The 12,737-nt window shown below is 44.0% G+C and overlaps 2 protein-coding genes across 8 annotated transcripts in view; one reads left to right on the top strand and one right to left on the bottom strand.

Moving 5' to 3' along the window:
- The window catches only part of STXBP6 (syntaxin binding protein 6), a 240,307-nt gene that overhangs the window by 189,805 nt on the left and 37,765 nt on the right, over positions 1 to 12,737 (top strand). For 6 of the 7 annotated variants that reach the window (XM_025870223.2, XM_073895008.1, XM_073895005.1 and 3 more), the window contains 2 exons: positions 3,534 to 3,664; positions 4,579 to 4,744. In XM_025870223.2, the coding sequence (XP_025726008.1) occupies positions 3,534 to 3,664; positions 4,579 to 4,744 (297 nt within the window). The remainder of the gene's footprint in view (positions 1 to 3,533; positions 3,665 to 4,578; positions 4,745 to 12,737) is intronic. The other variant, XM_073895004.1, reaches the window with a different exon arrangement.
- LOC112822513 (14-3-3 protein theta-like) lies at positions 157 to 3,240 on the bottom strand. Its single transcript, XM_073894899.1, has 4 exons — positions 3,194 to 3,240; positions 2,139 to 2,191; positions 1,530 to 1,942; positions 157 to 1,347 (listed from the first exon to the last, which is right to left on the bottom strand). Exons 1-4 carry the CDS (start codon positions 3,238 to 3,240, stop codon positions 832 to 834), a joined length of 1,029 nt encoding a protein of 342 aa, XP_073751000.1. The 3' UTR covers positions 157 to 831.

Raw genomic sequence — 12,737 nt, 5'->3', positions numbered from 1 at the left:
CTAACGTTTTAGACTTGGACTTGTGTACTTTATTTTCCCTTTCTAGTATAGTAAGAAATGACATGCACCTTAATTTGCCAAAAGCAATGCTTGTGTTCTGGCAGCAACATGCTACTTCTATTACATAGTAAAGTGAATACCAGAACTACAAAGGCAGGAGGTGTAAGTGAATTTTTATTGGGAAGGGAAGTTGTCAACTTAAACAGCAGCAACGAAGAATCAATAAGGAAACTTCCTGTTGTCACAGATATACAAGACCTCCATCATATATGATACAGGAGGCATTTCAATTTGTGACCCCCAGCGCAGAAATGCCAAATGCTTTTCCATTCAATCGAATACTTCTGGATTCCTACCAAAAAGGAATACATTAAGAGCAAGGAAAAGTTGCTTACTCAAAGGAAACCCCTGAAGAAGAGTAAGGGAGGGAATGTAGAAATTAAGTTATGTAGAACACTTTGTAAATTGTAATGACTACATTTTCATATCTTCATAGTAATACAAAACACAGTCACTTGCAGAACTGGTTCAGATTACTTCAATACCAGATACATTTTTAGTCCTCTACATAAGTGTTTGGAAGTTACTTATGTTTATATGAAATGAAGCTCTTAATACTTTTCTACCGCAGTAACTGCACACCAGGAAGGCCAAGACAAACACAAATCAAGGAATGGAGTTTTCCCAAAGCTGCGGTGTGAAAAGACTATAAACAGTTGATTCCATACACAAGAGTGGGTTTCTTTGCTATAGGAAATCCAAATAGAATAAGGAATGGAGATGAGTAAAAAGGTTTCTTGAGGGGAAGAAGGATGACCACCCCGTATGCATTTAGTTTTCTGCCCCTTCTGCCACATCACATTCTTCTCCTGCACTGTCTGATGTCCATAATGTTAGGTTGTCTCTAAGCAACTGCATGATGAGGGTGCTGTCTTTGTATGAATCTTCATTCAGTGTATCAAGTTCTGCAATGGCCTCATCAAAAGCTGTTTTAGCCAGTGTGCAGGCAAGCTCTGGGTTATTAAGGATCTCATAGTAAAATACAGAAAAGTTAAGAGCCAGCCCCAGTCGGATTGGGTGTGTGGGCTGCATCTCTTTCTTGCTTATATCAAAAGCTTCTTGGTAAGTTCCTTGGGAATTATCTATCGTTTGTTTTCGATCATCACCACATGCAACTTCAGCAAGGTACCGGAAGTAATCTGCCTTCATTTTCAGATAGAAGACCTTACTCTCTGGATTAGTTGCATTGGCTATTAAATACTTATCCAACAATTCCAGCACTGTGGTGCAGATGGACCTTAGCTCAGACTCCACTTTCTCCCGATAGTCCTTAATCAGCTGCAACTTTTTTTTTTTAAAGATTTTATTTATTTGAGAGAGAGAATGAGATAGAGAGAGAGCATGAGAGGGGGGAGGGTCAGAGTGGGAAGCGGACTCCCCGCTGAGCAGGGAGCCCGATGTGGGACTCGATCCCAGGACTCCAGGATCATGACCTGAGCCGAAGGCAGTCGCTTAACCAACTGAGCCACCCAGGCGCCCCTCAGCTGCAACTTCTTGTCCGAGGTGTCGGTTTTCTGCTCGATGCTCAAGATGACTCTCCAGGCGGACCTGCAGCCCCCGACCACGTTTTTGTAGGCCACCGAGAGCAGGTTGCGCTCGTTGGACAGCTCGGCGCCCTGCTCGGTCACGGCCTTCATGCAGGTGGCCATGTCATCGTAGCGCTCGGCCTGTTCGGCCAGCTTCGCCTTCTGGATCAGCTCCGTCTTCTCCATGGGGACGCGGAGAGGAGAGCAAGGGCGAGCACCGACCCAGATCGGGAGGAGGCGTGCGGACGGCCTTGCCTCCAGAGCCGTCCCTGAGGAGAGCGGCTTCGAGGCCAGCCGCTCCTGAGGGTCGGCCGCCCGCCCTGCCCTCAGCCCCGGCCAGGCCCAGCGGATGGTGACTTTTTAACCATGAAAGTAAACGTAATTGATATGAAATGTTCAGAAGCTTTTAGCCAAATCTAACTGACATAATGAGTAATAAACCTAAGCATTATTTGAAATTATTTTTTTAAATGTTTGCTAAATTCTGGTTTGGAGCAAAGGGGAGAGTGTCATAAAAAGAGGTCTTTAGTCTCGGAAGCCCAGGGCTCTCACCAGACGTGAGGGCACGGTGCCCACATCTCATTCGTCTCTTGGTCCCTGCGTTCCTGCGTTGATGACCCCGGATACTGAAACTGCCCTACACTCTCCTATGCATGGAGGACAGTCTTCTTACCAGCAGCCGTGACTGGAGCAGGTGCTTTCTGTCCTTCACCCCTCAAGGATTATTTTTGCCATCTGTTGAACATCTGCATAGTTATCTGGAAATGTAGGACCTGCAGGGTTATTGGAAACAAAGAAAGAATGTGCCGTCGATGCACAGGCTCATTAGGATTACATTCATTACAAGTAGTACTTTCCACTTTTTCTGGTTCCCTTAATAGCATCATTTCTGTTAAATTTTACAAATTCCTACAGCCAGGCCTCAGGAGGAACTTTTAGGAAAGCCCTTTTAAAACACTTAATGACCACCCCACCCTGGAGGCTCTAAGTCACGAAGTAAGCAGATGTGGAAATATCCAGAGTGACTCTCTCCTAGTGGCTGGTGCTTGGCCTCTGTCTGAGGGGTGACACTGTCCACCCTCAGCATGGAAAGGGCAAAGGAAGAACTGACTAAGGCTGGGAGAAGCAGCTGTCTTGGTCCTGCAGGTGTGGTGACCTCAGGAATTTGGGAGGGGGGCAGTGCGTGAATGCCAAACACAGAAACAGATGCAAACTAGATTCAAACTGAACAATATTTTTTTTTCATTATTTGTTTATTTTTAAAGATTTCACTTATTTATTTGAAAGAGAGGGAGACACGCAAGAGAGGGAACACAAGCAGGGGGAGCAGGAGTGGGAGAAGCAGGCTTCCCGTGGAGCAGAGAGCCGAACGTGGGGCTCGATCCCAGCACCCCGGGATCATGCCCTGAGCCGAAGGCAGACGCTTAACAACTGAGCCACCCAGGCACCCCCAAATATTTTTTTAAAGTGAAGCATTACTCTATCTTACCGGTGAAGCCTGATTTATTTACACTGGAATATCACACTGGAAATATGCATTGCAGTTCCCTAGGGGAGCCAGTAACCTCCACTTCCTTTACAATTCAGCTTTTCCCAGTGAACTCTACCCTGATGCCTGCCAGCCCCGCGTGCTGCTTTCCCTGCAGTTGGTCATCGTGCACTTGTAGCCTCCGTTAAAAGTGCTTGGTGTCCCTCGGTTGTGTCCCTCGGTTGAGTTGTGTTTAGTTTGAATGAAGACATAAATGAAGCAGCCTTCACAATTATAATCATGTTGTAATTACTTGAGAGTGGAGAGTATAACTATTTCTTTTGAGTTCACCCCTCATCAAAGACACACATATTCATACTCTGTGTGTGTGTGTGTGTGTGTGTGTATACACACATAGGTGTAATGAGAAAACAAACCAACCTTCGCGCCTGCTAATCTGAGTGGTCTTTTCTTGGCAGTGACAAACAAGAAACCCACACAGGCATCCATCACGAAGGTCAAACAGTTTGAAGGCTCCACGTCGTTCGTGCGGAGATCACAGTGGATGCTTGAGCAACTTCGCCAGGTTAATGGCATCGATCCTAATCGGGTGAGTGAATGCCCAGTGTTGAGCGAAGGTGTTCTCTTCACACGAGGACTCTCTCGCTGACCTTGGCGGTGCTGGTAGTTATCTGAGTCATCTCTAACAAACTATTTCTCTATTTCAGTGATGTGGCTAAGACTTTAGGATTTCTGTGTCCTTATGGGGAACTACAAGTCTTTTCATCATGTTTGATGCAGAAACGTAAAGGGATGCATATCGAAGAAATGCTGGCTCCTGTATGTGTATCAGCCAAGTGCAAAGGGCAGAGTTCAGATATCATGTCCATGGTTATTAATATGAAAAACTACATTCATCAAAGCTTCATTTATCTCCTAATACCACCAGTGATGAGGTTTTTTTTCCCAAAACAAATAGATGACACCTTACAAATTATGTATTTGGATTTATACATGAGAAACATTTTAAGGTAGAATTATTTATTTAAGTACTTTCCCTTTTGCTCACACATACTTGCTGTACAAAACCTCAATAATGAGGAAAAATAAAATGTAAATTGTAACTGTATGCTAAAATAATAAGGGAGAATCTTTTCCTTACCAAAGGTTAGGGGCAAGATTAATTAATAGAGCTAAGAACCTGAAGGAATCCTTTTCCAGGTCCTTGGGAAGGCAGCATGTAGCCTAAATTCTGTCAGATCCATGTGTGGTATGCTGGAAGGGCTTTTGTGATACTAGCCTCCTAGGGACATCTATAAATACTCTTCAGATCTGGGGGGTTGCTTGATAAACAGAAAGGTGGACTCTCTTTCCATGCATCTAGGTGCTAATAAAGATGAGCCTTGTGATTAAGACCAAAGTTTTGAAAGGTGTTTTTGCCTTTACGAGTCTTTTGTCAGGAGTAAGCTGAAAGCAGCAGTTTTTATAGATTGAGATCAGTAGTTATTTCACTGTCTTTTCCAGGATTCTGCAGAGTTTGATTTGTTGTTTGAAAACGCATTTGACCAGTGGGTAGCCAGCACAGCCTCAGAAAAATGCACCTTCTTCCAGATCCTCCACCACACCTGCCAGAGGTACCTCACGGACAGGAAGCCGGAGTTTATTAACTGCCAGTCCAAAATCATGGGAGGTGAGTGGGCATTTGTAGGGCTTTGCTCATCCTGTCTCCTTAGACTCAGTTTTACATAAAAAGTTAGGTGTTCGGCAGCATAATTAAAGACAAAAAAAGAATCAGGATGCTCAGAGCTAGACAGCATGAGAACCATTCTAGGGAGTTCTTTGCGTGCTAAATCCAGACACGGTGGTATGTTTTCACTCTTAACCAAAAGCTGGTCTTTTTAGAAGAATTAGCCACTTAGCTAAGACTGTTTATACTATGAGAACTAACCTGCCCCTTTATTAGGAAAAACTCTCAGTTTGATTTCTTTACTACCATTTCTGTACTTTCATTGCAGAGCACTGTTTTCTAGGCCGCTTTTTCCTATTATTTGTCACGATATTTTACAAATATTAACATACAAATTCTTACAGATGTAGTCCCTTTCTTTCAAATAGCAGCTAGTCTTAGGTTTATTCCTCGGATGGCATACAGAGCAGAGTGAGGCTGAGTGCTCTAAGCCAGCCTGAAGGGGTGAGTACCAGTGTTGGCAACTTAATGAGAAACATTTAGAGGGTGCCTAACACATTTCTTTTAGGTGGCATTTCTTTTTAGGGAATTGAAACTGAGCTAAAAATATTTTTAAGAAGCCTTGCCAGTCACTCTGTGAGTTGAGGAAGAGCGTTTCTGTCATTGCTCTTTTCACTAACCTATTCTCCTGGTTTTGCCCAAAAAAAAAAAAAATTTGTGCACCAACTTGGTTTTAATCAAATGTCAAATGAAGGTCACATTATAGACATTGCATCTTCTCCTTGAGCTGTATGTATCTTTCGTATGAACATGGCACGGAACCCATTATTCCACTCTGGCCCCTGACGTACACAGCATTGTTTTGCCATTAGTCTGCTAGATGTCATTAGAGAAGATTCTGGCCAGCACATTGTTGTTATCCGCTGACATGTTGATGTTCCTCTTGAACAGTAAGTTGCTTGCATCCTAAGAACCTAGAAAGGTCTTCCTTAGGCGTCGATGCAGTATTTTATTACAGCTTCTCCATTTAGTCCTCGAAAAATGTTGATGAGTAGTGCACATTGTCTTCCAAGTGGCCCCATCCTGCGCACAAAAGCAAAAACTATTAGATGTAGATGTTGAAAGGAAAGAGATCATCTAACACTGGCCTCCTACCGTTTAGAAAATAGAATGAGCTACTGCTCGCCATCCTCTCTGTGCCCCCGGCGCTCTTCATACGGATCCCACGTGCGAAGCCTAGCTGGAGCAGACCTGGCAGGTCAGGGCGCACCAGGCTCAGGACCACAGACGACAAGAGTATTTCAGTGACTGCAAAATGGGCCCGGAAATCCCAGCTTTCCCTCATTCTTCATTAGGTGAGGCTTGTCTCTGCTATCCTAAAATCAGATTTGTTTCTTGATCTCAGGGTCCTCCTAGGAAATGTTTTTCCATTGGTGTCCGTATGGTCCGTAGCATACAATGGAAAGCAAGTAAACAGAGTCTCCTCTGAAAATAAGGTGACATTATGGGTTTGAAATTTCTGTTGCCCTTGGAGAGGGACTCCCCCCATGCATTCTACTTCTGCGTGTTCCATCCAGAGCAGAGTGGCCAGAAGCAGAAGCAGGGCCATGGGAATTGGCACATTTCCTCAGAAGGGGAATGTGAGGCAGAAGCAGGAGGACCCCAGCCTCACTCCCTCCACTGTCCTTGCAGGAGAAACGAGTCTTGTCCTTCCTGCTGAGGTTGAGGAGAGCTTTGGTAACTCTTCCCTCATCTCACTGGGCGGTCCCTCTTCTCTTTTGCCTCTGAAGCTCACTTCCTTTCATGCATTCACTCATTCAGTCCTGGTTCATCATCCGATTATGCAACAAATAAGTACTCAGTACCTACTATGTGCTGGTCACTGTGCTACATCCTAAATATGGAGAATCATTCTGTATTTGGTTCCTTAGTAGACTCCAGTTTCACTACCCATATTCCAGACTGGTGGGTCCCTAACAGCCTTACTCTGCTCTTCATTACCTTCTTGAATGTCCTTAGACCTTCCCACACAGCCCCACCCAGCTGCTTCTTTCAGACATTGACCCAGCCCTTCAGAGGTTTTCCAGTGCCCCACGTAAATTATGCAGCGTTGAGAAGGGAATCCATATATCCAATGTTAACTTGCTAGTATGCATATTGGAGAAAGCTAAAGACTGATTTCCTATAGTAAGAAAGAGAATGAGTTAATGAGACCAAGTGCCAAAATTGGCCCTACCTTTTGTGACTGCTCCCGTCTTCCTTAGAACTTATTTTTCACTGGTGTGACATGTGGAGGTTGGCTTAGAGACCTGGAATCCACTTCAGTTTTAATATTTTGAGAATCTCTAATGCCGAAGTTGTGTAGATGAATCACTTCTTAATTTAAGAGTCAACTACAAGACTTAGCACAATTAAATATTGACCGGCCTCAGGTTCCTAAGAAAGGCAAAAAAGTGTGAACTAAGCACATTGTAATTTGTTGGCAGCACATATGTCCTTAATGAGCGCAGCCTATCTTATTTAAACAGTTGCTTATCCTTGATAACAGTTGTACCCACACACCCTGGTTCATTAGTGTGCTGATCAGTCTTCCTTTCTGCCGCTTACCACAATTCAGTCTTAAAATTGTGTAGTGCTTGGTCACAACCTTCTGACCCCTTCATCCTTGGAGGTACCTACCCCACCTTCAGCAGATGAGAGCTGTTTCACATTTCACAGTATCTTTTGGTCTGTCCTCAGAGTATGGGCCACACATCCTGGACACGGATATTCTCTGAACTGTGAAACGTCATAGCTTTTTGTGATTTTTAAAGAACTAATATCGGTGTTGGTATGCTTCCCCAACACCAGATTCTTTAAATATGTTGTTTCATTTAGCCTTTACCACAGCCTTTGGAAATATAATTTATTATCTCCATTTTACACAGAAGGAAATGGGATCGGAGAGATCATTAAATAGTTTGCCAGGGGTCGTATAGCTAGTAAGTGGCAGAGATGAGATTCAAACACAGGTCCTCTCCACTCTAAAAGCATCATCGTCAGGGCCACTGAGTGCCACATTCCGGGGAGCACACTGACATTGTCTTTGCTATGAATGGTGCCCCCTGAGGTTGTGCAGGAATTTGGGGGAAATATTTTAGCCAGCACATCCCTAGGTTTTAAAAAAAGGGAGATAAGGGGAGGGGACCAGAGATTATAGGGACTTTTAATTTTTTACCTAGTCTTATTGTAGGCATGTTATTAAGATAGTAACTCAAGTATTTGGGGGCGGGGAGAGTCCTAAGAATGATGGAATTAGGGCGCCTGGGTGGCTCAGTTGGTTAAACGATTGCCTTCGACTCAGGTCATGATCCTGGAGTCAGTCCTAGGATCGAGTCCCTCATCGGGCTCCCTGCTCAGTGGGGAGTCTGCTTCTCTTCTGACCCTACCCCCCTCTCATGTGCTCTCTCTCTCATTCTCTCTCAAATAAATAAAATCTTAAAAAAAAAAAAAAGAATGATGGAATTATCAGGGACCTTTAAAATTATCTTGCTCTTTGTAGTTTTTGTTTTTGTTCATCTGAATTTCAACATATTAAAGAGATGAACTGCTTTGGTGGCCAGGGAAGATGATGGAGCCCCGGCCACTCCCTGGGCCTCTCAGGTACTCTGCATCAGCCCCAACCCTGTCATCAGGAAAACCAAGGCCCAGTGCTTTTGAACTTTACCAAGATCAGAGACCTGGAAGTAAGTCTGCCTGACTTCCAACGAACTATACTTTCTTTAATACCAGTTCAGACGGGCTCATCATTTAAATACCTACAATCCCAGGCAGTTCTCCCCTTAATTGTATATACCTCCCATGACCAAGTTCTTTTTCCCCTCGGGGGATAGTTACACAGAAATGGCGTTGGTGTGCTTGAATTCCCTCCTGCAAATACAATATTCTACCTCCAGAGGACAGACTGGGAAGCTTTGATCTTCTGATGCTAGTTACAGGATCCAGGAGACACATGTACAGTCCATACGGCCAAAGGAAGGTCCTTATAACCAGAAGGGGGGCAGGAGGCTCTAAGCAAGTGTGAAGAGGGGCGGTATTGGTTTCCTCTCCTGCCTCTGTCAGTATCTTGGCAGCCATCTTCTCTTCCCTTGGATGGTAGGAAGACCAGGAAGCTAGAACCATGTCCTCCAGCCTTGGTCATTCCTGACTTCCACTCTCCCTCTCATTTAATTCATTAAAGGTCAGTCACTTTTCAGAAATACAAAGCTATCCATTTAGTTGCTGGGTCCCTAAGCTACCAAGCAATGTAGATTTAACCAGACTCAAGGCAGAGGCATGGAGCCAGTCTGTCTACTGAAAAGTGACGTGGCATACTGAATGACAGGGGCCCTGAAAGCGAAGTCTCAGGTTCATTTCTGAAAGGGTAGATGTGTGTTTATCGTAAGCAGAGATGATGATATACTGTTTATATGTGTGATGACACATTTGCACTTCAAAGATGCCTCCAAGGAGTTAATCATATGTGTAGAACTTTAGACTTCAGGAGAGAGACTTGCTTTCAACCAGTTCATTTCAGAGAAACATGGTCTGCCCCCAAATAGTAGTATCAGTTTAGCTAAGAGTCCTGTCATATTAAGTCACAGTCCCAAGGGGAACCTTTTTGTATTGATTTCTTCATTTTTCATAAAATGTGAGCAAATCCCACATGGCTATCCATGGCTAGCTTATTTACACTGACCTTTTGTAGTGATTGCTGTTGGCCCATCATTCTTAGACCCAATGCCGTGGACTATGGGAATTTTCAGTGGTATTGGCAACTTCTGTGTTAGAACCACAGTGGAGATTCTTGGCAGACCTGTTTTCTTCTTCAATAAGTCTTGTAAATTATTTTGCAGGAAAACAAATGATTTCTTCTTCAAGGCGAGCTTCTGTACAAATGGAAGCATATCCTAGCATTTTCTCCAACTCGGCCCGAACACCCTTGACTAACTCGTTGAATTGCCTCTTGCTCTTTCACCTGTTTTCATCTGGGTTCTCCTTGCGTGGACCCACCTGTATTGTTTGCAGCCCACCTATGTACGTGTCCTCGTTGATTGCATAAGCATTGACTCAACACCATCTACCTGTCAGGCCCTGAGCTAGCTGGAGAGATCCAACAACAAAGGAGATACCTTTGCTGACTTGGTTTACTCTTCTGGGGAGACAAGAGGTGTAAACAGACATGAAACAATTCAGTAGCGCCAAGGTGACTGCTGAGCTGTGTTGTAAAGGGTGGTTAGCACGGGCCAGACAGACAGTGAGGGCAGGGCGAAATGAGCTCTCTCTTATTGCCATAGTTAATCCACACAGTTTCATTCCCGTGCTGGCTATATTCAGAATTTGGAATGTGGCAGTTTGTTTTTCCATAAAACAGGCTATTTTGGAGTGCCATATATTTTCATCACCACCAAAGGATATTTCTTAAGTGTTGCCGTACTATGCACAACCCTTCAAATGATGGTATCAAGCCCAGACTTCTGAGCTCTATTAGAATTGCAAGGACACCAATGTCTCTGATGTCTCCTTCATAGCAGACTGGCCCTCGTTTGCCCCTGCCGATTGGTATGCTAAAGGAGAAACGTAATGGTTTTACGCTGGATTCCCCTGGGTTGGAATAGAATCTCAGGGTTTGAAGCATGACCTTGCTTTGGACTTTTCTTCCAAACAGTGCAGGGTCATCCTTGGGTGAAGTGTGCAAAAGTTTCACCGTATGAGGGCTCCAGGCATGGGCATATGTAAGGTGAGGTAGGAACTTCTAAAAAGAGGACATGTGTAATGCCATAACAGGCTTCCAGTGGGGGGCGGGGGTGGGGAAGGTGATCTGTATGGTTGTTCTTCATCCCAGTACATTAACATACTACTTTAAGGGAATCTGTAACATTTGCCGTAATTTTTATGTTTCTTCTCTGTTGTCATGTTTTCTGTCAGTGAATAATGGCTTTGTGGGATGCGAACCTCACACTCAGACACATGCTCCACCAGGGGCGCGTTACAATGAACTGTTTATTTCTCAAGTATAGATTCATGTGTAATTTTGCCCCACTGCTCAAACCTTAATATATTTGGGGATGCACACACATACACACATATATTAGAGATTATAATTCAAGGACCACGTTAAATTGTGTTGAGACCACTGTACAGCTGCTGCTTGCTGTCAACACCTAGATGCAGAACAGAGGAGACGGCCAGGCTGCTTAGCTGACCCGTTGTTGTGAGCGAGCCGTGAAGTGTTCCTTACAGTTCTTTCCATCAGGTGGAATCCGTGTCATGGGTCCTCCGGTGGCTCTTCTTGTCACTCTCGAAGAAAAACAAAAGAACAAACTTCAGTTATTCTCTGCCGTGGCACAAACAAGGAGAATGTTCTGTGAGAAGTGTGCCCAAGGCCCCACAGCTAATAAGGGATAGAGCTGGCCCTTCGGTCAAGGCCTGGCCCTTGCTCCCCGTCCATTCAGTGAAGGCCAGGACTTCGGGTTCACTTAATAAGCACGTCTTCTTTTCCTTATATTGATTCAGCTAAGTAGAAGAGGAGATCGCCCCAATTTAACAAGATATTTATAAGGATCAAATTTAAAATGCAATTTGAGAGTTTTCTATAAATGACTGTTAATTCTGTGTCAATCCTGTACACACACAGATTTATCATCCAGTCTCCCGTTACTCTAACCTCTTCATTTTCCTAGACAGCACGATAGTTCATTACAGACTCAGCTTATAGAAAATCCTTTGGAGAGAGTAAGAAACTAAGAACAGAAACCAAAAAAAAAAAAAAAAAAAAAAGCGTCAATAAAAAGAACAGTACAAATATTTAACAGACACAGTTGGGAAAGCCCCGGTAGGGTTTTCTATTTGTTTGTTTTGGTTTGGGGGACCCTCCCACTGTAACTACTGTATCAAGCAAGTCTGATGTTTATGGTGCTACATGAATTATTGACATAAGCATCCGACACTGGCCGAGTACTAGCAGGAGCGGGACATTCTAGCAGAAGCTCTGAGAGGCTTCTGGATCTGAATCTTTTATGTATTTACTATTTCAATTTAGGACAACATTACCAGTTGTTATGTTGGGTGGTTTATATGCTTTCTCGTATTTTCTGAGTGGGTCATTCAACCTCATCTTGTTCCCAGGAGATAAATCCAAAAGCAGATGCTCTTATTTTAAGTGAGAACATTGAAGTAACCAAGGACTACTGCCTTAGGTTCCATCCGATTCTGTGCGTGATACAAATGACTAGTAACTAAAGAAAAACTGGGTCACAGATGTGATTTTGTCTTTTTCATTGCCCTTTGGCTGTAAGCTACACTGATGCACGCAGTGAACCAGCTGGTGGGCTGTGGTCAGCGGTCCTGAGGCAGGAGTGACTTCATGCATTAAATGCTTTTGAATCATGCATCTCCATCAAAACCCTGAACCAAACCAAGGGTGCATATGGGTACTTCCAAGGTATCATTTATTGGCTTGACAAGGATCATGAATGTATTTTGTCTATCCCATGGTTAAACAACCTGCAATGGATGAGAGCCATTCCTACTTTCAGAATCAACCAGAGGACATAACTGCACAACTTGACCCAGTGATACAGTGATGGAAAGCAGACTCCATTCACTTATCCCCGGCTTTGGTGGTGGCATCACTCAGCTCTGTAACTTCCTCTAAACTACATAACTTACATTCAACCTCTCTGCTTTCCTGTATCATGGAGAGTAACAAAGACCTTGAAGGAATGGTGTGAGGATTAAAGTGAATTTTAAAATATTCAGTCAGGGGTGCCCGGGTGGCTTAGTCAGTTAAGCACTGGACTCTTGATTTTGGCTCAGGTCATGATCTCAGGGCCGTGGGATCCAGCCCCCCCTTGGGCTCTATGCGGAGTGTGAAGCCTGCGTAAGATTCTCTCTTCCTCTGTCCCTGCCCCTGCCACTTGTGCATGCTCTAGCTCAAACGTACATACATACTACATAAAATATTCAATCAAATGGG

This window comes from Callorhinus ursinus, unplaced genomic scaffold (assembly GCF_003265705.2).
Source record: "Callorhinus ursinus isolate GAN/ISIS: 27379988/994484 unplaced genomic scaffold, GSC_fseal_2.0 scaffold8, whole genome shotgun sequence".
Lineage (NCBI taxonomy): Eukaryota > Metazoa > Chordata > Mammalia > Carnivora > Otariidae > Callorhinus > Callorhinus ursinus.
This window is presented reverse-complemented; position numbering and strand designations above follow the sequence as displayed.

Coding starts and splice junctions, on each gene's coding strand:
- LOC112822513 (XM_073894899.1), bottom strand. CDS start 3,240: ATGACCAACTGCAGGGAAAGCAGCACGCGGGGCTGGCAGGCATCAGG. Junction 2,192..3,193: donor CGGGGCTGGCAGGCATCAGG/GTAGAGTTCACT, acceptor TCATCAACGCAG/GAACGCAGGGACCAAGAGAC. Junction 1,348..1,529: donor TGCAGCTGAGGGGCGCCTGG/GTGGCTCAGTTG, acceptor TTTAAAAAAAAA/AAGTTGCAGCTGATTAAGGA.